The sequence below is a fragment of the Dermacentor silvarum genome, chromosome 11, assembly GCF_013339745.2.
Source record: "Dermacentor silvarum isolate Dsil-2018 chromosome 11, BIME_Dsil_1.4, whole genome shotgun sequence".
In the NCBI taxonomy this organism is placed as follows: Eukaryota; Metazoa; Arthropoda; class Arachnida; order Ixodida; family Ixodidae; genus Dermacentor; species Dermacentor silvarum.
Genome location: NC_051164.1, coordinates 64,764,590 through 64,792,576, shown reverse-complemented (window position 1 = coordinate 64,792,576; position 27,987 = coordinate 64,764,590). Strand labels below are relative to the sequence as shown.

Here is a 27,987-nt window from a genome sequence, read left to right as displayed (position 1 = left end):
GGCTAGACATTTTTATTATAATTGTGATATACACTTATTTATTGTAAGTGCAATAAAACTAGTCATTTTGGAAATGTTGGAGTAAAGAAATCCTACTTTGGATGCTGCTTTGAGTCCTTGAAAAACCTGTGACAGGTCCTGGAAAGTCATGGAATAGCCTTGAATTTTTTACTTGTAAACCTGTACGAACCCTGTGTTAGTGATGTGGAAGTAATCGTCGGTGAACTTTGCTCTCTGCCACCAAGAAAATATGTGAGCTCTGTAAGTGACATATGGTAGTTCAGCGCACTACTAAGTACATGCAGTAAAACCTTGTTAATACTACCCTCGTTAATATTGGAAATTTGGTTAATTTGGATTCGTCCTCTGGTCTCGGCAGGCATATGCATTATGTTGTCAATTCTTGTTATTTGCACGCTCATCGGTTAATTCTGACCACTCTCAAAGTTTGGCGAGTGCATAGTGGCACAAATGTGCGACACGAAAGAGCAAAGGCGGTGCTAAGGTCCAACCGAAACCAAGCAGCGGAGTTTACATCGCCATAGTCGTCAGTGGAAATGGTGCGGTAATGAGAGGAATGCCGGAATGCATCATACCTGTTTGCGCCTTTGTAGCATTTATTCTCGTGTTTACTGCCACACATAACACCTCGTTGGCCGCTTGCCTTCATAACTGCGTAGTTGTCATCCACGATTGCGTAGATAGCGGCCGTGCATGTTTTGTCTGCAGCAGTTGCGGCAAACAGTAGTTTCATTCTGATTCGGTGCTCACGTTGGCCGCCGCATCCTACTCGATCTCTCGGAAGTGTCCCATCGGGTATCCCGCAAAACGATTATAAGGAAACTTGAGGTTACACTAGGTACAGGCCCCATATTAGACTGGATTTGCAACTACCTTGATAGCCGTACCCAATTTGTGGACAGATTTCCCCGACAGCCCACGTAATATTGGGGGTACGTTAACTAAGCGTTCTGGCTCCCATTTTATTTCTAATTTTTAATAATGACCTACCAGAAAAAATCGCAGGAAACATCAGACTATTTGCAGACGACTGCATTCTTTATATCGAAATATTAACTCCCATGATGGCCACATAGCATTAAACGACGACGTAAAAGCAGTGTCTAACTGGTGTGCCGACTGTCAGATGACTATCAATACAGTAAAAGCTCGATGATACGAATCTCACGGGGTCACGAAAAATATTCGTATTAGCCGAAATTCGTATCATCGAAACACAATTAAAACTACTGTCGAATCTCGATAATTCGAACTCGAAGGGGCCCGAAAATTTGTTCGAATTAAAAGGACGTATTTTTGAAGTATTAGTGCACCATAGCACGATGCACGAACGGTGCGAGTCGTGAAATATCGCGGCGCGCAAGCGCATAGCAAGCGCGGGCCACGAAACTGCCCACGCCGGCTAACGGTCGCTTCCCGATAACGACAGAAAACGAAGCTTCAGGGAGCGAGCGGGCGGCGCCGGCACACGGGTGCGCGCGGAGACCGTCGAAGGTGAGGGAGGAGGGCGGCAGGGAAGCGGATTTGGCCGCGTCAACTCCGCCGCTTCGGTGGCTCCCCTCGCCCTCCCTCTCAACTCCCTCGTAGCTCTCTCACCTTCGACTCCGTGCGCACATCTCCGTGCGCGCCCGCCGCCGTGCTGGCGCCAGCTTATTTTAGCCACCCCCTAAAGTTTCGTTTTCTGCCGTTATCGGGAAGCGAGCGTGTGCGGGCGTGGGCAGTTTCGTTGGCCCGACTGCGCCTCCGCCGCTGCTTCCCTCTGCGCTGCTGCCGCAGCGTGCAAGGTCAACATGTGACTAGAAAATAGAGGAGAAGGGTTCACTGCCATTTTATCCGCGTGGCTGAGACGTCGGCACTAGTGTGTGCTAGAATACGGTTGTCTAGAACACTCTAGTCAGCACGTACACGCTTGTTCCGTCGCGATGCAGAAACGGCGACCTTGTAATTTGAGAGAGAAGGAAATTTCCGCCGCGGGTTCTTTTTTTTTTTCCCCATTCCTTCGCGCGCGGCATTGAGGGGTCTCTCCTGAGCTTTTGCTCTATGGCGGTGTCGGAGCAATGCCGGTCGGAGGCGCCGCCGCGTGATTTGGCGCGCTGCTAAGAGCATTGTCGGTGCGCGGTATGTTCGAAATAAGCGTGTTCGAATTCGCTTGCTTCGCGTTGACGTTGAACGAAAGCACGTTTTTCATGATAGTCTCGCTGTGCAACAATTGTGCTCAGTGTTGACGTTGCGAGGCCTAGCTCCTTAGCCAACTCCGTCCGCTTCCTCTTGGGATCCTCATCGACCTTTCGAAGAATGTGTAATTTCTCTTTAAAGGAGAGTGCTTTCCGCTTGCGAGACATAGCTCGCTGCGACTAGGCAAAATGGCGCAAACACGAAGAATGCGGCCCGAAGCGCAGCAGCCACTCCATCGGACGGCTCGCAGAAATGGAGGAAAAGTACAAAAGCGCCACCGCTTTAAACTCTTCGCGCCCACTCGCGGAGTCCGCGCTGTCCGGCGCCGCGCCTCCGCACCAAAAGAGAAGGAGAGAAAGCGCGTGACTGCGCGCTGTTCTCTTTCGCGGCCGTCGGTGGGGCGGCGTTTATTCGTGTCAACCGACGCAGGCTGAAAATTGATTCGTAACAACCGTTCTCTAGCACGTTGCAAATTAATGGGGCTCGGCCGGGACCACAGGAAAATTCGTATCATCTGGAAATTCGTATTAGCCGTGATCGTATCATCGAGCTTTTACTGTACTAAGAAATCTGCTGTTCTATCTATCACTAGAAGAAAAAAATGTCGCGGTTTCGCCCGAAAGGCGAAGCATCAATTGCGATAGCAAATTGGTAGAGAGCTATTCGGAGTAGGGATAGTAGAGTAGTTTTATCGGCCGCAGAAACTTGGACACATTCACTTTCTAACTGAATTGACAAGCGTGGTGTCATCGCGCACAAGCAAACATGAATAGATCACACTGAATGACCGCAGACAACGACTGTCAAAACGCTGGCGCGGCCGCTGCAGCGGGCGAAGAATCGTGCGGTCTATCGCTTCAACGGAAACTGAGCGGGGAATGGACAGCGCATAAAGGTCAGAGCCGTGTTGGAGATGAAGAGACGGTGCGGGCGACGGCCACCACAGCCAGTGTAAGCGTATTTGTTGGCAGAGTAGAAGCTGCTCCCCCTGTCCCTCCCGCGCTGCCTCCCCGCTTTTTTTTTTTTTGCTTTCGCGTGGGAGATTGCGTTGCCAGTTCTCCTTGCGTTGGGTTGCAAGATAAGCATTTGGTGCCGTAGCACAGCGTCGCCCCGCCTCCCTCCCCCCCCATACCCCCACGGCCTTTTGGCCGACAATCGCGTTTGCTTTCCGCCGTGCGTTGGCTCTCCGTGATAGCGCGCGTCCCCTGCGCGCTTTTACTCGCGCATACAGCGCGCGGCGACGATTTTATCGCTCTTGGAATCTATACGGAACCTGACGGCGCCGACGACGGCGACGCCGACGGCAGAAATCCCGTTGAAGTGTCCATATAATTGCTATCGCAATAAAAGTAACGTGAACTTTATGTATACCGTCAATGACGTACCGCTGGTACAAGTTCAAGAACGCACGTACCTCGGATTAACATTAACACACGACTTCAGAGGGAACTCCCATATTAAAAACGTTACAGCCACTGCAGTGAATCGCCTTTTCTGCAGTGAAACGCAGGCCAGTCTTTGAGTACGCAGATGTTGTTTGGTTTCCATACACTAAGCAACTAATTAACAAACTAGAAGGTGCACAAAGGTAAGCACTGCGGTATATATACAGTAAACATAAACTAGCAGACTCACACACCAAGCTATTTAACTGAGCCGGAATCTTGACAGTACAAAACCGAGCAGTACTAGTCCGTTCTAAACTGATGTACCAGTTTCTGCACAACCAGTTTAACATTGATACCTCTAGGTACATCTCCTGAACTGAAACACTGCCAACGTGACATAAACACACACAAACACTCGATGAGTATTCCTTTCATACCGACTGCTCTAAGAATTCGTTCTTTCCTTTAGCCATAAAAGAGTGGAATAATGTGAGCAAGTCCATTAGTAGCAGCTGCTCATTAGATACATTTGCTGGTTCTGTGGAAGAAAATCTACTCGCCTTACAGCTTTGATTTGCTTGCTCTACTTTGTCACTTATTTTCATATGCTAGCACTTTTCGTTTTTTCTTTTAAATTTTAGCTTGCTTCTCTGTTAGCAACATTTTTAGTTGTACCTCTTGTAAACACCCTCGTGTAATGCATACTTTGTTAGCTACCTAATACAGTAGAAACCCGCTGTTAGGTTCCCGGGTGCTGCGTTTTCGGTCGGTCCCAGCACAGCTCCCATAAAACGCAATGCATTGGTAACCCCGCTGTTGCGTCGTTCCCGCATCATACGTTGCGAACTGCCACCCCGCGCCGACCCGAGCGACCATTTTGACTCTTCATGTCGCTTGGCTTGATGGCTTGACGATGGCATTGGCCGCCCAAAGTCTAGGGGGCGACACCTATGGCATATTTTCGGTTTCCGCCAGCAAAAGTATGGCCTTTGAGATCCGTATTTGCTAACTGAAGATGGTGTCTATGACACGTTGTGGCCCTAAAATTTTGGCGCATAGATGTTCCGTATAAAGTCCAAGGGCGATAACGCCGTCGCCGCGCGCCTTATGCTGTATGTGTGAGTGAAAGTGTGCGAGGGGAGCTGACGACCGCGTCTAAATCTCGTCGCGCGCAAGAAAGAAAAGCAGGGAGGGAGCGTGCCTTCTCCCATTGTGCTCGAGACACCGGCGAGCGGGGAGGGGGAGGGAGGGAGGGACAGCGAGCGGCGTTGTATTCTAGCGTCAATTGCGTACTGCGCGGTGGCGCGCGGGCCGTATCTTGAAAGCGATCTGTGTTGGGGGCAGAGTCTAGGCAGTGTAGGTGCGTCGGCGGCTCGTAGCTTTGTGCGTGCTGTGTGTTCTCGGCGCTCAGTTTGCGTTGAAGCGATAGACAGCTACACGAAGGTCACTTGGCTCACTTCCTCACGCCAGCATTTGACAGCGCGTGTCCGCGCTCATCGAGTGTGAGGTGTTCATGTTTGGCTGTGGGCGCTGACCCAATGCTCGTTAATATAGTTAATAAGCGAATGTTTACAAGTTTATATGGACGATAAAACTACTATCCTTACATTGTCTAGCTGTCTACTAATTTGCTATCGCAATTGATGCTTCGGCTTTCGGGTGAAACTACAACTTTTTTTCACACGTAAGAATTAAAATAATATTGTATGCAGTTCCACACTACTCTTATTTCTCAATTTTTCCTATTTCTCGGCTCTTGCGTTTCCTGGCTCTTAGCTTTTTTTGTACGGTCGCATGAAAAACGTATATCAGCGGGGTTCTACTGCATTACTTTTTTTTTTCCTTGCTTTCTTCACGATGTTCCAGTATTTAAAATGTACGCCCTTTCATCTATAAGTGCTTTTCCACCGGCACTGAGGTTTTGTATAATGCATTATGTGCATGATTGCATTGTTTATCATGTTCATCATATTTTTTATCACGTGTTTACTAGTTTTTTCTTGAATTGGTTTGTTTGATTTTTTACATCAGGTTTTGCTTGGTAACCGTAAATTGTGCCCATATCTTGAATCTGTGATGGTGTACTCAATTCTGTTGTTTTAGCCAAGCTGGCACTCTTTGGCCTTCCCTGGCCCTTGCGCCACAAAACCCCATTAATCATCATCAACCAAGAAAAAACTTTTGCAATAGCACTCTTGTAATTATACGAGGGTTATTCAAAAAGTAAGGGCCATTTGGTCTTAAAAATATATATAGATTTGTTAGTAAAAGCTTTTATTGGCAGGTTTAGTTTAGTACAAACCCACTTCACTTTTCTACATAATCACCGTTGACTTCTAAGCACTTTTCCTACCGCTGCACCAGTTTCTTTAGTTCCTCTGCATAGAAGTTCGCCGCCTGGGAATTGAACCAGTTGACAATGGCAGTCTTGAATTTCTCGTTGTGTTCGAAACGTTGTCCCCCAAACCACTGTTTCAAGTGCAAGAAGAGGAAATAGTCATTTGGTGTGAAGTCGTGACTGTAGGGTGGGTGATCAAAAAGTTCCGAACCAAAATCTTGAATCTCCTTCTTGGCTCAGGCAGTGGTGTGAGGACGCGCATTGTCATGGAGGAGGACAAATCCAGACGGCAGTATCCCGCGCTGTCGATTTTTGATCGCACGTCTCAGCTTGGTGAGCGTTTCGCAGTATACGTCAGCTGTAACTGTGGTCCCACGTTCCGTGAATTCAACCAAAATAACGCCCTTTTCGTCCCAGGAAACGGTAGCCATCATTTTCCGACTCGAGTAAGGAGATTGCTTCAATTTCTTTCGGTTTTGGTGAATAGGAGTGGCAAAACTGCATTGATTGCTGTTTTGTATCTGCAGTGGCGTAGGACATCCAAGTCTCGTCGCCTGTAACAATGTGCGAAAACAACTCAGCTCCGTCTTGGTGGTAGCGGTCTAAAAACGCTCGTCCACTTGACATTGTTTGCTGTTTGAGTTGGTTGGTAAGCATTTTTGGTACCCACCTTGGCACACACTTTGCGATATCCGAGCTTTTCAGTTACAACTTTGTAAACTGTAGTGCGTCCAACAAGAGGAAATTTAACAGCCAGACCGCTGACTGTCAGTCATCAATCTAATCGCAATTCCGAGTCCACTTGTTTAGCAGTTTCATTGGTCTAGATGCTGGGCCTGCCACTCCGCTCTTCATCATGCACATTTGTGCGCCCATTTTTGCAGTTTCGACACCATTTACCTTCACTCTTCTCTGTATGTCCATAAACTAAGCACAACTCCCCACGAATTAGGAGATGATGATCCTTTAGCATGCAAAACTAGAATTACAGCTCGCACTTCACAGCAGGCGGGAGCAACGATTTTCGCGGACATTGTCATCTGCGTTTTCCAACAAGCAGACTACTACTGATCCAGAACAATAACTTCATTACCTTCGTGAAGAATTAACAGATGACGCTGCACAAATAAAACTTTATTCTGACATGTACAACTCCTATTGTTGTACTTGTTCTTTCTGTTATAATCCCTTGAGGATTGACAGTACGGTGAAATAATTGAATAAGAAATTTTTTTCCGGGACAGATTTTTTCTCGGTCTCGTGAAATCTGGATGAACAAGGTTTTACTGCACATTCTTCGTTAACATACACTTAGAAAAATGCCATTTGTTTGGCGCAATGACGGAGCTCAATGCACTACACGTTCTTGTTATGGGATAGTGCAACCAAGCGTGTGTCACCATGTTCTATAATTTGTTGCCATCAGTGTGTTGTGCTATGTGTACTTGTAAAGATTGATGTGTAAAAATAAAGGGAGATAGTGGCGTATACTGCAGCGCCTTGTTAGTACGTTTTGGAAAAGAATGCAAAAAACCATGCTAACTGCTAAAACGTACCTTCTGAAGTCGCTAAAAAATTTGGCAGACTCAACTGTAGTTGACATCTATATAACACTATAACGGGGGAAAAAAAAAAGTGGGCGGAGAAGGACTTTCGAAAGATTGACGTGAACCAGGTTCCGACTATAAACTGAGAAATTTGTTTGTGTCGCTGGCCCCTTTCTGTAGCTGGCATTGCTACTTCACAGCACATGTTTCTAAACACAGGAGCAACAAAAGAAAAGGAAGCAACAAAGGCGTTGAAGGGGAAAAGAGTTAGGCAAGGCAATAAAACCACCACTTAACAGTTATTTTCATTCCGTCAGCACCATTTCAGTATCCGTTCCTGTTCAGTGTGCGGTTGTTAATTCTGTGCTTTTAAAGAGAGATTAGGCAGGAAGTTAGCCGAAGTGACTGGTTAAAGCTAACACCTTGTTAAAAAAAAAGATGTTCTAAAGCTTGTCCCGCAGTGTCTCCTCAAGTGAATTTCCTTTCCCAATCAGGTTGGGCCGCTCAGCACCCAGCAGTGCTGCAGCCTGCCGTCAATCATACGTGTCCTCTGCCTACCTCAAGCACCGGAACGCCGGAGCCTGTACGAGCTGGATCTGTGGGTGTGCCCGCCCAACAACCGGCGCTCGTCGCGCCACTTCACGCCGGCCTTCTTTCGCGAGCACCCCGCATGCACCCACCGCCTCATCCCATGGCTCAACCGGGAACTCGTGGCCCTCCTGGGTGGTGGCGAGGCGCAGATCACCTTCACCACCGAGCTCGTGCTGGCGCTCATTACGCGCTACGACGTCTGCAGCCTCGAGTTCGCCGAGCACGTGCGGCCCTTCTTCGGCACCCGGACGGCGCACTTCCTGCACGAGCTGTCCGCATTCGTTTCGTCGCCGCTCGACATGGTCGCCTACGACCGGGTCGCCGTGTACGACACCCGAGCCAATGTTGTGGCACGTGGAACGCCCGCTGCGGAGTTCCTGCAGACGCCGGAGTCATCGCCCGAAGATACCTCTCCTGTGGCGCCCATAACGCTCGGCGCACACTCGGACCCGAGTCAGCCGGGTCCCAGTGGCCTGCACCACAATGCGACGGTCAATTTGGTGGAGACGGAATCGGACAACTCGGACTGCATCGTAGTGAGCTCGGTCATGCCTGCAGTGCCAACGCGGCCGAGGACACCAATTTTCATTGAGCTGTCTTCCTCGGATGAAGGAGACGCAGAGCGCCGCACCGCCGCGCCGGCTGTGGCAGCGGTGTCGACCACGCCCTCGCAGAAGCCCACCCGGAGGTGCAAGCCCATGGCTCGCAAGAAACGCTTGCTCCAGTTGTGGTCCAGCAATTCGGACACGTCTACGGCAAGTGACACGGACTCCGACGACGGTGGGGTCGACAGGGCAGAGCAGCGCCTGCGGCGGAGAGTGGCGATGATGCGACGTAAACGGTCGAGGGTGCTGCCACCTCGAAATGCCGCGGCAGCGCCGGCCAGAGCTGCGAGCGGTGCCCCCTCCTTACCTGCCCGACCTGCCACCGCCGCTGCTGCTGTTGGCGACCACCCTTGCACGTCTCTGTCGGGCCATCATACGCGGGAAAACGCGGTGCGAAGGAATCGGACAAAAAAGCCTGTGCCAGCAACACGAGGGGTCAATTCTTCCGACGACGAATACTAAGCCGGGCATTGTGTCTCTTTCACGGTTGACTGTGGTAGCAATGTCGGGTTTACGAAGTGTGATAATGTGCGATGACTAGTTTGCATTGACCGAAGCACATGAATGTACCCTTTTCTTTTATCGGGCAGGCCTCTATTTTTTTTTTTTTTTTTGTACAATCCCCATACTTTTGCATCGTTCTGTTGAAGCTCGCACGTGATCACTGTCCATGGACTTGCGCATGTGCACAAGTTCTTAAAATTGAACCGAAGACGCCCACTGACAACCTTGCAAGGACAGTGTTTGCAGCGATTGGTGTCCTATGCCAGGGACTTGACAGGTCTATTAGGTTGAAACAGGTCAGGCGATGCCGCAGTGTATTTTCGCGTAGCTGAGGCTAGCTCCTCTGTTTTTTTTTGTTTTTTTTTTCTGCGCGTGTAGGTTCCAGGTATGTCTTGAAGGCCTTGCAGGTTGCAACATTCCGGAAAAATCTGCATTGAATGCGACAAGTTTTCTTTTTCCTTCGCCCGGTGTTCCAGAGTTTTAGCATCGCAGAGGTGGACTCGAGCTTTTTCTTAACATTCTGCAGGAATGTGCACAAGATGTTGCGGTCGATCAGTGACCACAGCAGAAGGCAAGACGAAGCAAGTTTGTCGTGGCATGAGGAAGGGCTTGGTTATATGCTTCTCTGCCAGCTTTACTTTAATGTTCTGTGGCTTTAATTCAGCAGTAACGATCATACCGTTTCAGTGACATGACCTTCTTTTTTTTTCTTTTTGATCCTTTATTCCCAGTGAGAAAATAAGGTCGGCAAGGACTATTGCAAGGTTGCGATTCTTGTTCAATGCCTGTGCATATGAGCATCTTAGTACTATTCACTGACGTTCGCATGATCTTACTTGTGTTGGTTCGGGAAACTGCTACAAGAGGCATCGAATTTTCTGGTATGGAACACGGAGCGGCTCGCAAACGGCTGTGCCTAAAGGGCCACCTCCTGGAAACGGGTGCCCACATTTGGGGCGTATTGCTTTTAGCTTGCCAGTTAGTCTAGTAGCATGCATTGTGTAGTGCAAGTTGTTGTGAGAACCGTTTTGGGACCCTTCATTGGCCTGGCAGCGACATTTAGTTACTCGAGCAGTGTCGCAGTAGCGGCAGTTCTCCCCGCTACCACGGACGGCGCAGCCTCTACTGATGCAGGTGTGTTAAGTACTTTTCGAATCGCCATGCACTACACTTCAACTACAAACTGATTCCGCTACTCTTTTTGTGGACTGTGAGAAAAAAATACTTTTGCGTGAGTGTGTGCAAATGTGAGACTTCGATGCACCGTGCGCGACTGTGGTTGTAAAGTGAAGATCACTGTTCACCATTTAATGCTGCGTAACATTGTTGCAAACTCTTCTGTCCTTTAGAGCGAACAAGCTAACTTAACATACTTGGGAGGCAAGTGAAGCGGTTTTCCTCGCAGCAGGTGCATTGCTTTGTGCATGTGTTTGACAAGAGTACCAAACCTTTGCAAAAAGTTTGTTGGGCAACGAAGCTTAGAAGTTGCTGAGGCATGTGCGTCTATTTTAGTTTCCGTGGTGACAAAGTGTAGTTTGATGTTCCTGTGCAACACCCCTTGACAGCCTAGTATTGTTTGGAAGCTGTGCATTTTTGAGCTCTAGGTCTGCATTTATTATTTCTGAAGCACAGCATTAAAGGCGGGCCTTTCAGAAAACTGGCGTTGGCAGGTTTCAGTCTAGCACAATAAACAAAACTCCCACCGTGTATTATAATCATTGCAGTCGCAAATATTTGGCGGCACCTTCTGGTGTTTTTGCAGCTAATTGGAGGAGGGGGGGGAGTCAATTTCATAGTGCGAGTACTGTACAGCTTTTGTTATGGCTTGTTATACCTTAAAATCTGTGGTTGAATTCATTGATGTTCCAGCTAACTCGTATCAGCACCTTCATTTCTAACATAGTTGATAGAACACCAATGCATTTTGCCGCAGATTTACGAGGACATATTCCTTGAAACTGGCGCTAACCGCAGGTTTTCTGCTGTATTGATATTACTTCATTACTTCATCATTTTAAATGTACAATTGGGACATGAGCTCGAAAGTGATCAAATAAAAGTTGGATGAGATTTTGTTAATTTTTTCGTTACTGCTAGAAATGTGCTAATTTTATGTGCTTTTATGTTTTACCATTTTATTTCAAGACGAATGGTTGCAATGTATACTGCGATACATAAAATTATAGCCTGATCACTGGTGTTCCGAGTGGATATATAGCAGTAATAATAGCTCAGATAATTGTGAGAATTTTTGTGAAATTTCAAAGAAGCACCTCAAGGAACACGAATAAAAGTAATAATTTGCTATGTTTTAGTATAAGTACTGAGTAAAAACAAGATATGCATCTTGCTCCTAGTTCCCAACTTTTGTAAGTCTGATCACGCAAAAATATTTATGACTTGTTGGCGACAATGCTACCCTTAGTGATGCCCAGACTATGTGGGAAAGCAGTAGCTTCAAAAATGTGAAAATTGGCAAGTTCCTATTGTACAGGAAGCATTGGTGTTTGCTCATTGCAGCAGGCACCTGGTTAGTTGCTGCATTTTTTTAGGCTCGCGAGGTTGTCAGGTGAGGGAGCATGAAGACTCTCAGCAAGCAAGGTGGTCTAGTGAGTGTTCAATTGGCGCTGGAGCATGCTTTGTTCAGTTCTTGTACAGTGATGAATAAGGGCGTTTGCGCAGGTGGTGTTCAAAATGCAAGAGATTATAAAGCTAGTCGAGCTTCGGTCGAAGGTCGGTCCGACGGTCCGAAGTCGACTGTGTGCTTTTGTGTGACTGAAAACCCCCACACGACAAGGATTGCGCATAATAATTTGTACACTTGCTGCCGAAGCAAACCTGTTTTGCGGGGTTGGATTGGGATGGCCCATGAAGTGTGAGTAGCTCATTGGATTTGAAGTTGTGCTCTTGAGCATGTCACACGTTTGATTGTGACCACAGTGGCTGCATTCTTATGAGGGCATAATGCAAAAACACTTGTTTACTGTGCATAGTGTGCACGTTCAAGGACCATAGGCATTCATGATTAATCCAAAGCCCCTAACCACAGAGTTCCTCATAATCAGATCATGGCTTGGCGTGTAAAACCCCCAGATTAAATTTTTTTTGAAGTGTACGACAATCTCTTCAACTTTGCGGAGTCACGCATGAGTGAAATTTGTGTCAAATGACAAACTAGGACTGATTTCTTTGTGTGCATCGCCAGTGTGCTCGCGTGATACTGACCTGATTGTGGAGAACCTTTTTAATACGATTTGGAAGAAAATGCAAGAAAAAAAAAAGGGAATAACTGGGAAAACATACTATCCGAAGTAAGTAAAAAATTAAGACTCAACAGTATAGTTGACGTCTACATAATGTGAAGCATTGCGCAAAGTGTTGAAGCACTGAGATGCCGACGCGCGTCGAACTGGCGGGGCCCAAGTGGCCTCGGGACGCACTTTGTCATTTTGCAACTGCATAGTGTTTCAACACAAGGATGGGAAGCCTCAGCTTGTGGGCAACGTTGGCATGTGATGCCGCCAGAGCGAAACATGATGCTTGCGTCGCGCTGCCTGCAACAGGGAGTGGCAGCGTTATTTCAGTTTCCTTTTTTCCTCATTATTTCTTACATTTCAAATTCAAAAACGGCTAATTAGGATAGCTGTCAGTTGGGCGTGTTGGTAAACGTTCATGATGGAAAAAGCGCCACTAAAACGCAGACTTGGCACAAAGCGCTTTGTCCTGTGTTCTTGCTAAGTCTCCGTTTTAGTAGCGCTTTTTTCAACATGAGCTAATTACCCCTTTGCTTTCCTTGGCTTCGTTACCTGTTGGCTTTACATGGTTTTAATGTGCCCGGAAATTGTGTACGCCAGCGGATGGCTATGATTGCACTGCACTCTCTCAGCCGACTCTGCAGAACCGCTCGAAAACACATGCTACAGACGCTACGTTTCGAGTAACATCTCCCCTTAAATGTGTAAATGCCACTGCCAATACTCTCCCTAGTTTTGGCCGGATGTGGCTGTAGGAACCCTATAACAAGACCTTAAGCTAAGAGTGGTGGTGGTGTTTCCATTTCTCTGATTCTTGATAAGTTGGGTCCTCGCTCCTTTGTTCTCCAGGGGGTTGGAGCCTGACGCTGCAGCTTCCTTGGCTAGTTCCTTCGAAGGCCAACTGGAACAATATTTTGGAGCGCGGATAAGGCCTAGTTACAGATCAGGTAGTGTATATATATAGAGCAACCTCTAGTGCGAAATTTTTATGCTTGAGATACGAGCTGGTACATCACGAGAAGCCCACAAAAACTTTTTTGTTTTCATAGTGAAAGCAGCGTTCTATATTAGTTTTCTCAGAAAAGTAATAAAGGAATCTGGTGAAACAAAACATAATGCCACTGCCGCTCACTGGAAATGACGCAGAACCCGCACCATTGATAACCAGCTCGGTGCTTCGGCATGACCTCCAAGACTAAGCACAGCCCACGGTGTGCCATAAATCTTGGACACTGGTCTGGGATTTGGGTTGTATCCACTTGTCACCATGTGCCTGCGTGGCCTGCTTAAGTGCTATTTAAAGGCTGCTAATAATAAAATTAGGCAATTGCCAGCCCTGGCACCTTTGCCATTATTTCAATGGTAATGCTTATAACCAATTCAGTCTAATACCTCTGTCACACGAGCACGCAAAAACTCTTTTACGCAAGTGGTCTTTTACGAAGTTGAGATACTTTTTAATGAAGAGATGTTGTGCAGCAGACACACGGCACCGACAATCTCATTTTAGTGTTTCCTTCTGGGCACACTACCGAAAGCGTGGCGCTAGCGTTTGAAACAAAGATCACCCCCTGTCGTGTGTCTGCGGGCGGAACTCTTTTTCGGGAGAAGTCTTTTTGCTCAAAAGACTTTCGAGTGCCCGTGTGACAGGGGTACAAGTGAAATTTTGTTGCAGTTCACATGCATGAGTCCACTTAGTCCACGTATGTCTTTTAATGCGAAAGCATTGTATGCCTCGTTACGCGGAAGTCCGTCGGCGTGACCGAAAGATGGTACCGAAAATGGCCGACACGGCAACGAGTGAAAGCACATCAAACAATGCTCAGATTGACGTCAGATTTGTCAGGGATGTTCCTGTAAACAAAGTAATGGCTTTGAAAAGAATATGTGGCACATTTCGATCTGGGTGGGAATCGAACCCGGACTTCTGGGGTGCAAGATGAGCGCGTTTCCTCGATGCCATGGCGGCTCCGCGGTTCTAGTTGACTAAAGGTGTGCCTAGTGCGTGCTTCATTGGGCACGTGACGGTGCAGACAATGCGGAGGAGGTAGTGCCATTTCATGTATACAAAATGAGCACGTTCGTGACATTCTGAGGTCTACAAACGGTATAATGCTTTCGCATTCCCACACCTAAGCAGTCTTAGTGTCTTTTCAAATTTTTGTTGCACTCATTTTAAAATGCCCGGAGGCATTTTAAAATTCTATCTATTGTGGAGCATCTGTAAATAATTTGAACTAGACTGTATTTAGCTTGCAAGGGATGCAATTCATAGCTGCTGCCCACAATATTTTGTAGTGCACACACACACGTTTTGTGGCAATGAAGGCGAATCTGCAAGAGCAAAGCTTCTGCACGTTTGTCACTGCACCAAGTATTCCTGCAGTAGTTTGACAGTGCATTTGGTTTCTTGGAACGGATACATCAATGTAGCTTCCATGTGTGACAGTGTGGAATCTGCCCAAATGCGAGAGAGAAAAGCAGAAAAATAAGTCAAAATGTAACACTTAGTGGTTTATTTTTTGTTATTTTGCCTTTATAAATACGTGTGTTTATCTCTTAACTTCCCCAGCTTAAACTAATATGGATGAGTATGTGAGATTTCTTTCAGGAGTGCCATCGACTTGTGCGCACTATGTTTCCGTAGCTCTCCCTTCGTTGCCACAAAAAGTTGTCTGCGAGTGAAGTTGGGTCAGGCTTTCAATAGTGAGAAGGCCTGGTAATGTTGACCTATGATGACGCAGTGTTCTCGGCAGGCAGACATCTCATCGTACCATCAAGTTCATTCCAGCTGTAAAGGCAAATTTCTGGGTCTGTAAAGATGATTTACATCTGGAAAGGGGCAAGGGTTTGGAAGTACACCAGCAGCCTCAATGAGGGGCATTTATGATTTATTACACACTGATAAAGGATATCAGCCTTTACAAGGCTTGATGTCTCGTACAAAAAAGAATGACCCGTCGCACGCCATCACATAATGCGATGCTGCCTTTCAAATCTCTCTCTCGGCAATGTATGATGAGTTTTGCACATTGACAATGGCATTCCGGCCTTCAGTACCTTTCAATACAAAAACTAAACTACAAAAAATACTCTTGACAGTTCACATGACTTGCCATGTATAGTAGTGTAAGAAAGAAAAATCATGTGGACTTCCCTGTGAAAGGAAGTGGAAGCTCCACTTCTCTAGCTTCAACATTGAATCGACTGCACCTGCTGAACATGACCAAATGTGGCTGAATCGACGGTTTGACTTGTTTGCAACTGAATCTAACATTTAAATTTATTTGTACATCCATGCAACTTCGATGAGACAGCACGGCTGTGACAGTAGCCTTTGTAAATGGTTGATGGCAGAAAGTTGTTTATGCAAATGTTATTAGAGGGAAATCTGGCACCAATGCATATGGAAGCTGGAAGTATTGCAGATCAGCCGGCAGAGCAATGACGGCTTGAACGCGGATTTCCCTATACTTTGTCATTGTGACTTCAAACTTAGCGTCCTTGCAAACTGATCATGGTCAACAAAGTATTGTGTTACAAATGCAACAATTTGCAACAACTATGCATGTGCTGAGAGAGCCTGATCGCCTTCATGTGTTTAGAAAGATATGATCGGCTGGAAATTCAGGCCAATAGAGGGGCATAAAGCACAATAAATATTAAGCTGCAGGAATGAAGATTAGACAAATCCACGTAACCAGCCATCATTCTCATGTTAGCTCAATGATTGCGGAATGGTAGCTGAGAGTTCCCTCTAGTAATTTTCCTAGGAAACTCTATGGTCAAGGGCAAAATGATTGCACCATCGCACTTACTATACGCAACACTTTATGTGGATGACACGGAACAGCTGCGACAGTCGGGATCGGCGCTTGCTTTACGAAAAGGTGCGCCCATCATTTACCGGCACCTCAAAAGTTGCAAACAATGCAACGGGCAGGGACACGCACCGGAAGCGAACATTCCGGAAGGGCGAACCGGACTAGAAAGAAAGTCATCGCTGCACAGCAGCCTTGATTTGGGAGCCCGCTACGTCGAGCAGTCGGCTCGCGTCCGCCGTGTCTTCGCCGACTTGGTCGAAGTCGAGCAGCGCCTTGCTAGCGTGCTTCTCGAGGTAGTGCTCCTCTTCGGGAAGCAGGCTGGCCTTGAGCTTCTTGAGGGCGGCGAGGATCTCGAGCTTCTGCGGTGCCAGCTCGTCCTCGGTGAGCCGGCCAATCTTGGCGTCCCTCTGCAGCTGCGACAAGCGCTCGCGTAGCTGGTCTGGCTGCTTCTTGGCGAACATCCGGATCACCTCGGGCGTCCGGAAAGCGTCGCTAATGGCCGCCTAGAAGAGGAACGTGAAATGTTTGGATAGCAGCAAACGGCAGCGTTGAATGAAACAAGCTGAAGTGAAGAACAGCACATCGGCATCTGAGCAACGAGTGTTATGTGCGGTGCTCGTAGATTAAAATGTTAGCAGGAGCGAATGCCTGTTATGCATTATTACATGAAAGTGTGATGTGCAATCACTCTGTAGCTGCTTTCTAAACATACAGTAGTCCCAAGGGTACGTTTTGGAGTTTGAATTCAGCTGCTGTCACAAATGCAAGTGACATGGGAACCGGGAGCAGTTTCAAAGTGGTTCGAATTCGAATTTATGAGCACTGTAGAGTGCTCAGCGATTGAAATGTGATACTCGGAGTGTGTGGCTGCTGGCACTTTTTCCGCCACCGAACTGATGCTATCACATGAAAGCGGGAGCCTTTGTGATGTGACTGCATTGGGCCCCTCAGTGATCACCAAGTGCACATTGGTGGCGTAAAAAGCGTCCGCTGCTATGCGGTCCAAGTATCGCGTTTTGATTGCTGAGCACTATACATACTAGCACTGACTGACAAACTTGCATGTCAAACACAAGTTTAACAGACATTCCTGTCAATGACAGAAGATAGTGAGCCTGAACAGAAATATTAGCACATTATGATAACAACAATCCTAATATTATGTGTTTTTCTTTATTGTGTCATCTTTCACGTTGCGCTCATTTTATGCCAAGAAATATCAGCATGTCTGTAATTGTGTGAATGAGATGTTCCAAACAAAAAAGAAGGCTTCCATTAATTTTTACCCTTCCACATTGTATCTCATCCTGCGCTGAGCACAGGCTGAAAGCCTGGATACCAGTCTGTTGAACAAACATTTAGTGACTCCTCTTTGCTAGAACAAGCGTTGACTGGAATTGCCTTTTCACCCCAACAGTGTTCATCACTGACAGAAACGACAAGACTGCAGTGCATTATGCCTTTATCTAATGACCTTAATTACGAGAAGCTTTAGCTCGGGCCCAACACTGATACTGCCTACTCAAATACATGTAAAACACAGAAAGACTTACCTGAGATAACCCCTGGACCGACTTTAATGAAATTTGTTGCATTTGAGAGAGAAAGTTAAATTCTAGCGACTCTAGCAAGTGGAATCTTGATTTAGGGCCTTAATTTTTTTTACACGAATTTCCAAAAATTGGTAAGTTCGAAAAAAAAAAAAGACAGAAACATGAAAATTACAAATCCATAGCTCTGTATGAAAAACAGTTATCACAGTGCTGTAATCTGTCCCGTCAGAACATCTAAAGTGGAAAAATTTGGTATATCAAGTTACAGCTTACGTGGATTTGTTACAATATTAGAATGGTTTTGCAAAAGGCGTATTCACACATTTGTAATATAATTCACAGAGATGTATAATATACCAATTTTCTCCGCTTTAGAGGCATTATTCAATGCAATTTACGCAGTTTTTATATCGTTTTTGATTGCAGAGTTACAGAGTTGCTAACACGATAGTTTTCATGTCGCAGTTTTCAAAAAAAATTTATTAAAAAGCTACGGCCTAAATAAAAAATTCCGCTTCCTTCGGACACTAGATCTCAACTTCTTATTTTAAATGTAACAAACCTCATTAAATTCAGTTCATTGTTTGGCGAGAAAAATGTCTCCTTTCCCATGCATTCAGATAGGAGCTCCCGAGCTATAGTTTCTTCTTGCTGCATTTTTTTTACACCACTTCTTTCTGTAATACCTTCAGGCTTTGAAAGTGTGTGAAATAAATAAAAAACCAATTTTAAGCAATAAATACGGTTCTTTTGTACAGCGGTCAGCGTGAGTACAGTGTTTGTAAAGATCAGAGTCGCTTTATGTGCCATAACAAAAAGTGCCGCAGTTCATGTCATGCTTTTTTAGCATTAGACTGTCAATGCTTGTTGAGGAATGTTCAAAGAATGCTTGAAATGGATTACATGAACATATGCAACTGCTCATGCAAATAACTGAGTAATAGCTACCATACAGCACCTGATATCACGGCTTAGTCAAGCATAATATTTTAGCTTGGAACAACGAGCTTTTATTTTCCAATTAGCCCAGCTTCTAAATTAGCAGAGCAAAGTCATTAAGCTGTGAGTGGACTCCAGCTGTAACGGCTCTTTTTCATAGGTCAAGGGCAGGTTCACAGCGTTTTTGTGGATGGAGCTTGTATTTAATTCTTCGGTTGTTACCAACTATAGCAACTCTTGCATACACAATGCCTGGTATTTGGCCTGTGGCTCTGAATAAGATAAGGTATCAGTTCCATTTTTTTTTATCACACCCAATGCGCTGGCGACCTTTGACAGGAAGTCTCGGTAATTTGTCAATCATGCTTAATTTCATTGTGTGGGCAAATACTCCCACAACTCGCATCGTGCCATTTTCTAAATGGGCATTCGCTGTATTGGTGTTCCTTCCCTATCACGTGCGATGCGGCGAAACCATTACGTGGTTGTACACACTACTGCTAAATTCACTGCGACTCGATGCTGTCGGTGGGCTTCAAACACTCCTTTACTAAGCGTGCTCTGAAAAGCCAAGTACAGCCGCAGTCACACTTGTCTAAATGGGCTGAACGCTATGCTTTACGACGCAGCTGTGACATTGACTGTAGGCTACAAATTCTCTCTCACTGAGCAAAGCTATGCAGAGCCGAGAGCGCTTCAAAACTGTTTCCTATTCCACTCGTGACACAAACAATGTGAGCTACGAACGCTTTTTACTAAGCACGTTCTGAAGAGCGAAGTAGACCAACAGTCACGCTTGTCTGAAGCATGTGAAGTGGGTGATTTGCCTTGCATCTTGACCGTGGGCTCACGGACCACATTACTCGGAGCATGCTCCGCAACACGAACAATGTATCGTTCCTCGCGTTGCAGAAAGTTGTTTCGCGTCCAAACGTCGCGAACTCCGGCGTTCAGAATGGCTGGATCGGCGACCAAACTGAGCAACTCGGTCTGATCGCCTGTGTCCGTCTGCTTACATTGTGTCGTCTAGTTACATTCACATTACATACGTCCGGTTAGGGTATTTTGCGCCACTTTCAGTATGAATCCTCTAACAAATTAGCCCAAGCGAGCGCCTTGAAACTTCTATACTACCCTTGCGCTACCTTCAAAAAATGTGAACGCAGTGAAAAGTCACGCAATAAACTGAACCGACTACGCAACTGGTGTGATCGGCGCTGTGGCGACTCTCAACCCACGAAACTCAGAACCTCTTAAAAACCTCTTGAAACGGCTACAAACAGCTATAGACGTCTCCGTCTACGATAAGACTGAAAATTTCTTCTAAACATACCGGCGACCCTGCGTGTAGTGTGCGTATCTGATTTCGGCTCACCTGTATGGCGAGCTGCATGCCGCTCAGCTGGTCCACGAGAGTCATGTCTCCAGACACGATCTTGGCCAGAGACTGCTGGAACTCGCGCAGCTGTTCCAGCGTCTCGCGCTTGGTCTCCTCGTACTCGTCCTCGTCGAGTTCGGCTCGGCACTCTTCGAGGTCGCTCAGCTGTGCCATGAGCCGATCGAGCTGCTCTTCGAGCCGCTCCTTCAGCTTGCTCGTTTCGGTTTGACCGCGCGACGCCATCGCGTGTGCGTTGTTTCGTCTTCGTCGAGGAAAGTGAACCGGCGGAGTAGTAGCAGTGGTAAGCAGAGAGAGAGAACCGACGAGTGCGTCGACGTGATCGAATCGGGACTGCTCGAGGGCGTTAACCCTAGGAAGACCGCTGGTGTGTCGAGGGAGAGAAAAACCAGACAGCGGAAGAGAAAAGAGTGAGGGCGTGGTGGCTGTTTAGTAACGCGCTTAATTTACCAACGCCAATAACGGGACCGAGGCCAACGCTGCTGTGGTGAAATAGGTTGTCTGCGATGAAAATAGGCTTCGGCTGGATTGCACTGCGCCTCCGATTGGATTGTGCGTCCATAATTTTGGTCAGCGCCTCCTCTACTTCTTGATATTAACTGATATGAACTGTAAAAGAGAGAAAAAAAAAGTAGTAAGTGTGCACTAAACATTATTAATATTATAAAGCTGTTGCTGCATCGCGACAATTTGGTAGCAGGATTAACGACTTTGCATGGTGACGTAATTGTTTCATTTTGTTTTTCTTTTCAGATTTAGGCGGTAAGGTTCAAATGTGTGCGCGGCAGCAGTCATGGCACTGTTTTCGTACTCGGAATTCTAGGCAGAATTTATGCGGAACTCTCACTGCAGCGTCTGTCATAGCAAATGCCTATTTCACTTACGTTAAGAACGCTCAAAAGTCTAAGGAGAAGGGATTTGCAAACGGTACCGTTAGCGAAGTGCCATCGCAAGATCCGGCCACTGAATGCTTACAACCATAACCTAGCTTTAACAATGGACAAATTGTGACTCAAGGAAGTTAAAAAAAACAGGAACAAAAAACGCACATACGTTTCAACTTGAGATACAGACTCATGTTATGCTGTCGGGAAATCGAACGACGGCTAAATGGGATGCGATAACACTGCGTCACCGAGCTGATCGGCGCATTTAGCACTGTTGATGTCATTGTCAACCACCTTGGTTGACGGTCACCGTGTGCGAAAGCTGAAGAAAAGGGGGAGGAGTTAAAGTGTGCCCGGGCTATTTTGACGGCTACTGACGAAATACCCGTCGAAAATGGCGTATTTTGTGGCCATCCTGCAACTGTGCTTGCAACACACCGTTTGGCTGTTTCTAGCCGCTGTGTTGTTTTATCAACGCGTGACGCGGACTCAAGATCAACTAACTCGAAAGTGCGCGAAGCAAGGCCGTCCACAACAAACGCGTGAAAGTGGGCGCCCAAGTGAGAATCACGAGACGGCGAATTTCGTTCCCACCAAGGAAGGGAAGGACCGCGGCGAATAGGTAAGTGAAGTTTAAAACTATTTTCCACGTAGACTAAGTGCGAAACGATCTCAAGGAGAACGCATTTCTGAGCGTCGCTTGCCAGAACCCGCCCACCTTAACTGCTGACGTCGGTTGCAGCAGCTACCCCGTCTCATGCCTAAAGTATGCGATGCTAAAGTATGTATTCGTAGGCTAATAAGATTTATGATGTAGTTGAGTTGCGAAGGCTGACTTCTTCGCAGAACTGGAAAACAGACACTTGGCAACGACTCTAGAAATAGAAGGTACATATGTTGGTGGTGTCCATGCAAAGAAATCGCTTTCTAGTAATGAATACCTTGTTGCAGACATGTCATCGGTAGTGGACACTGGAAATCCCTAAGGCGAAACAAGAAATGAAGTAAACATTGTATCGATCCTAGTATTGTGCGTCAAGTATTAGGCGTACAGAGGCCATCAATACAGCGAGATCCAGGGCCATCATCGATTTGAAGAGAAAGGAAAAAGCTCTCACGAAAAGCTAGTTGAAAGTGATGATGGTTCGGGTAAAAGAAAAAAAAAAAGTCACTTTTTCTCCCAAACACACATAAAGCTTTCGAACAGGAGGCTGAGGGCGACTAGCACCAAGATTCTCAGGAAACAGGATAATGGTCCCAAGCCACAAAGAACCTAACAAAGACTATACAGAGCGTGAATGTTTGGTAGCCCAGAGATCACATTGGGCCGGCTCAACTTTTATCATTCATCAATAGGAGAGTGACATTCTAAATTGTAACAGAAAGATGTGTGTGTGTGCGTGGCTTGGGGCGTTGACCGGTGTAAGATGTACGCACTCAGAGATAAGCAGAGCATGTAATGTCGTCGGCAATTTCTAGGATATATAATACCGGAAGCAGTAGAATTTTGCAGTGAACTGCAGTACACTCGCATAAATAAATACGTCTCAAGCCTAACTAACGGTGAAGTTAGCATGGCTGTATTCTGTGTGGGTGAAGACCGCAGAGTCATTGTACTCGTAAATCTTGTGACCCTTTATACCCAATACGAGGACGGGGACGATTCTGGCATGTAACTCATTTCATTTCAGTCAGTATTGACCCTTTTGGCGGAGCAGTTTGTTCTAGAGAAACGAGATGGCGCTTACGGCGGCGCGCCATACGTCGCCTCAGCGACTGCGCACGAATACGAAACCATTACCGCTTCTACCTTGCTTCTGTGCGATCAGCTGTCGGAAATGCAACTGAGTTTCCGCTAACGCACTGTGCTCCATTCATGCTGGTTTGAATCATGTGTATTGTCATGTGAATCATGTGTACGTGTACAGTAGTTGGCTGCAAAAATAGTGACAGGCATATTAAGGAATGTAATGAATGTGTGGGGCCAAGTTCGCGGGTCGCTGCTGCAATTGTCCGTACGTGTTTCCGGCACTTCGAGATGTACGGCTTTCCTCGAGGATACACAAATTTGCTCATCCGCCACCGTTGTATCGCTAACCTTCAAAGAAAGGGCTTCATACCCAGAACGTCGGCACGAATGAGTACCACTCGTTAAAGAATGACAAAGGGAGTAGCGCCGCTTCCTGTCATAGTAAGTTTTGCGCACAGTATCTACTGTGCGCCACGGAAACTTACGCCCACTCTTTCGCCAACGTGTCAAGAATAATTGAATGGGCGCACACTTGAATATATGCGCACTATAGACGCACAACAAGTCACGGTACTACACCGATAGCGCACGAATGGCCGAAGCTGAACGTTTCGTGACGGTCCACAAGAGTAAGCGAGTTACTAGCGATAATACGTACGTCTTTACTATAAGGTATTACAATGTGCAGAACAACTACGTTTCAAGCCTTGTGCGCAGCAAGAACAAATCTAACGGAACTGAGCACACCCTCGAGCGATTAGGCAGAAAATGATCAGATCGTGACCGTACCGAGGAATCTTACTGAGTCAGAAACGTGACAAGCCGCTGCTTCAAAATATTTGCCAAATAAAGAACGAAGACTAACATACCTATAATCCTGATTGAATTCATGAGCGGAAAGTTTGGATGGGTTCGAATACATATTTAGCCCCGCTTTTAGGGCAAGCACCATATACGCTGCTCGCGCAGTTTGGACATAGCTTAATCAGCTCCGAAAGCGCTTTTGCATGTTCTCTGAAACGGCAGCCAAAGCTTCGTGTCGTCCGCCCAGTCACCGTCTACGATACCTTCCAAAGCAGAGGGTTGCTAAGCCGCACCGGCGTCATACACATCCATTGTAAACATGGAGGCCACGGAGGCAGCAGTTGAGGCAAGCAATGGACGTGTCACCACGTGATCAAACATGGCAGCGCCCACGGGATCGCCGCGAAAAGGGTCAATAAAGGGGATCGCTTGATAAAGCCGCATGTGACGAACAGATGTAACACTAGTATTGTTTATATCTTTGCAACCGTGCCAACATGCGTGCCTTTGGTTCACTGTGTAGAGTAAAGAAGCCATTAATCGATCACCCATGTATCGCGTGCTTAGATATGGCACTGTTGTCACGCCACACCTGACGCAATCGTAGCAAAATGTGTCCTCGGTGTTCACAGAGGCCTATAGCTCGACGGTAGACTTGTCGATCCGAGCGGGAGTGGTCTTGTTGGTGCTCACTCTACCATAGTAACTATAATTATCGTACTAAAACCGGTGCTGATGAGAAGTTATATAGACCCTTTTCGCGGAGCTGTTTGCTCTGGAGGGACGAGATGGCGCTTTCGGCGGTGCATCGCACGTTGTATCAGTGAACGCGCACGAATACGAAACTATTACAATTTCTGACCTGCTTCTGTATGATCAGCTGTCGGAAATGCAGCTGGCTGTTCGCTAACACACTGTGCTCCATTCATGCTGCAATATGTGGAGCGTTGGAGGGAAGACGTGTGCTGTAGTTGGCTGCAAAAATAGTGACTGGTTTCGTGACCAAGGTCAAGGACCGCTGCTACATAAGGACTGCCTGTGTTGCCGGCCCTTCGCGATGCATAGCTTGTGCCGAGGAAAAAAAAAAAAAGTTGCACTCATCCGCCAGACGTTGTATCGCTTACCTCCAAAGAAAGGACTTTAGCCCCAGAACACCGGCAAGAGTGAGTACCGCTCGTCACACGGTGAGAATAAAGGGAATTTAGCACCGCTTCCAAGCACAGTAAGTTTCCTCGCACGTTATGTACATGCATCTACCCCAACTCACAGGCAAACTTACACATCCTCTATCGCCAACGTGTCAAGATTAAGTGAATGGGCGCACACTTGAATCAATGCACCGAAGCATGGGCGACACCGACTACATGCACCGACGTACATAACACGAATGTTCGAAGCTGAACGTATCGTGACGGTCCACAGAGTAAGCGACTGACTAGCGATAATACGTTTTTGCTACCAGCTATTACAAAGGACATAACATTTACATTCCAAGTCTTGTGCGCAGGCAAGAACATATCTATCACAACTAAGCACGCCCGCAAGCGATCAGGCAGAATATAAACAATCGGATAGTGACCGCATTGAGGAGCTTTACGGAATCGTAAACATGACAAGCCGCTGCTTCAACGAGTTTGCAAATAAAGAACGAAGAGGAAAACACACACAGTGATCCTAATTTAATTCATAAAAGTTCGGACAGCTTGGAAGACATTTCTAGCCCAGCTTCCAGCAAGAAACACCATATACACTGCTCAATTGCCGTTCGGACAAGGCGTAATGAGCTCAGAAAGTGCTTACATGTCCTCTTGAAGCTGTGGCCAAAGCTTCATTCATGTCATTCACCCAGCCACCGTCCACGATATCCTCCGAAACATGGGTTTCCTGAGCCGTACCGGGGCGTCATGCACATCGATTGTAAATACAGAGGCAGCTGAGGCAAGCAATGGACGCGTCACCATGTGATCAAACATGGCAGCGCCCACGAGATCGCCGCGAAAAGGGTCTATAAGGCTCGCAAGTTTGCAAACTTGTTGCAGAAACTTGACGGTTGCTTGGCTATGGCTCCTCCGCGTTCAACACGTATTGCACCGATCCCGGATATATCGAATCTGAAGGCGATCACAAGAAAGTTAGATATATAGGTAATTCGATATATAAAATATACATTTCAGACAAAAAATTTTCAAGGGGAGTTCACGGCCGTTCGTTATACACAATAAGTCGTTATATGTGGGCTCGGTATATCCGGGTCCGACTGTATCCAGAAATGGCAGGAAGGGATTCGGGCAGCAAGACAGAGAGATATCCAGCCCCTTCGACCATGGCGGGAGCGTGTCTGTCTCCATATAGGGAGGGAACGTCCATAAGATTGAGGCACGCGCAGGAGACCCCAACTTTCTATGAATGCGATGGACTTATAGGTGCAGGGCAGGCAGTCTGGGCTCCACCAGCAGAGGGACTTCGTCTGCAATGGAGGTACACGACGAGACCAGTCCGTCGGCATCCCAGGGCACACCCACAGTTGGAACTACAGTCGGAGCAGATTACGCATGCGCTAGAGTACCACAGGCGCTGGGAGTTGGCTACAGCGCGGTTCAAATCCGTCTTCATCGACTCTATAGGAGTTCGGTCGCAAGTGTGATGTGTGTAGGGAGTGAGCACGCAAGGTTAGACCGCAGGACCTCCGCTAGCTGTATCGTAAGTTAGGCATATGTAAGCTTTTTGAATGCGTGAATAAATGTCCCTTGTGTATTCGGTTATCGTAATTTCTGTTTACCTATAGTGCCCATACACCATCAGTAGCGCGCACAAGTCGTTTCACGTACCTCACTGCGGCTGCGTCCCCGATGCAGCCTATTGACCCTTTTCGCGGAGCAGTTTGCTCTAGAGAAACGAGGTGGCGCTTTCGGCGGCTCGCCATACGTTGCCTCAGCGAATGCGCACGAATACAAAACCGTTACTGCTTCTGCCCTGCTACTGTGCGATCAGCTGTCGGAAATTCAAACTGGGTGTTCGCTAATGCACTGTGCCCAATCCATGCTGCAAAATGTGTAACGATAAAGGGAAGACGTGTGCGGTAGGTTGCTGCAAAAATAGTGATTCACATATTAAGGAATGGAATCAACCTGTGTCGCCCCTGCTGCATAAGGGCTGCCTGTGTTGCCGGCCCTTCGCGATGCACGGCTTTCCTCGAGGATCAAAAAAGATAATTCATCCGCCAGCGCTGTATAGCTAACCTCGAAAGAAAGCACTTCAACTCCGGAACGTCGGCACTTATTTAAGAGGGAGTACCGCTCGTTACAAAAGGAAGTAGCGCCAATTACTGGCATAGTAAGCTTCTCGCACGTTATCTGCACACTATCCACGCCTACTCGCACGCAAACTTACGCCCACCCTATCGCCAACGTATCAATAATAAGTGAATGGGCGCACACTTGAACCAATGTGCCGAAGCATGAGTGACGGCGACTACACCGACAAGACACGAATGTTCGAAGCTGAACGTTTCGCGACGATCCACAGATTAAGCGAGGGACTAGCGACAATACGTCTTTGCTACAAGCTACCGCAAAGTACAGAACATTTAAATTCCAAGCTTCGTGCGCAGCAAGAACAAATCTATCGCAGCAGAGCACACTAAAGCCCCTATATATAAAAAGTAGCGCCATTCTTAGATCTTGCCGCCACCGCGCTCACCACGGCGTTTCCTCCTCGCCGCCTCCTGTCGCCCCACCCTCCTCCGCTCCCCCATTGGCCAATCCATGCTCACGTGGAAGACGCGTTGCGCTTTTGTATATTTTTTTCTTTCCAGCGCGCTCCGACTGCCATTCTCGGGCCTGTGCGACGAAAGTGCTGTACGCACAAACGGATCAAACGTGTTAGGGACAAGAACTTTGTTGTGATAGCATGCTGCTGCGCCTTAAGTTGCCTCAACCGACAAGGCGAGGGCAAAAGGCTTTTTTTGTTTACCATCCGGCGTGCGCAAACGTTTGCTGCACACTTGATATTTGCGCCGTCTCGCATCGTCGCGTTGCTACTTCCAAAACGGCATTATTAAAACCAGTTACTGACTGATGAAGCAAAATCGCGCCTCAAAAACTTCTCCGCAGGGCGCGATCGAAGTTTTCCTCGAATTTCCTCTGGTAGCGCGTTAGCTGTCGTCTGCCACGGCAGGCCCGACGCAGGCGGCGCCAATGTCGATATCGCGCCTTGATCGCGCTGGTCGCTCCGAGCGCGATAGTGGAACGGAGGAGGAGGGAAGTGGATGGCGCTACTTTTTATATATAGGGGCTTTAGAGCACACCCGCGAGCGATTAGACTGAAGATAAACAATGAGATAGTGGCCGCACCGAGGAACTTTACTGAGTCAAAAACATGACAAGCCGCTGCTTCAAAATGTTTGCCAAAT

General features: G+C 47.1%; 2 protein-coding genes across 2 annotated transcripts in view; one reads left to right on the top strand and one right to left on the bottom strand.

Moving 5' to 3' along the window:
* Window positions 1-9,127, top strand: part of LOC119432624 (E3 ubiquitin-protein ligase Topors-like) — an 11,217-nt gene extending 2,090 nt beyond the window's left edge. Inside the window, exon 2 of the mRNA XM_037699784.1 lies at window positions 7,964-9,127. Coding sequence (XP_037555712.1) covers window positions 7,964-9,127 — 1,164 coding nt within the window. The remainder of the gene's footprint in view (window positions 1-7,963) is intronic.
* A 6,170-nt stretch (window positions 9,128-15,297) lies between these two features.
* Window positions 15,298-20,624, bottom strand: LOC119433569 (protein LZIC). Its single transcript, XM_037700820.2, has 2 exons — window positions 20,115-20,624; window positions 15,298-16,750 (listed from the first exon to the last, which is right to left on the bottom strand). The coding sequence occupies exons 1-2, from the start codon at window positions 20,358-20,360 to the stop codon at window positions 16,421-16,423; spliced, it is 576 nt and encodes a 191-aa protein (XP_037556748.1). The 5' UTR covers window positions 20,361-20,624; the 3' UTR covers window positions 15,298-16,420.
* Window positions 20,625-27,987: the final 7,363 nt, after the last annotated feature.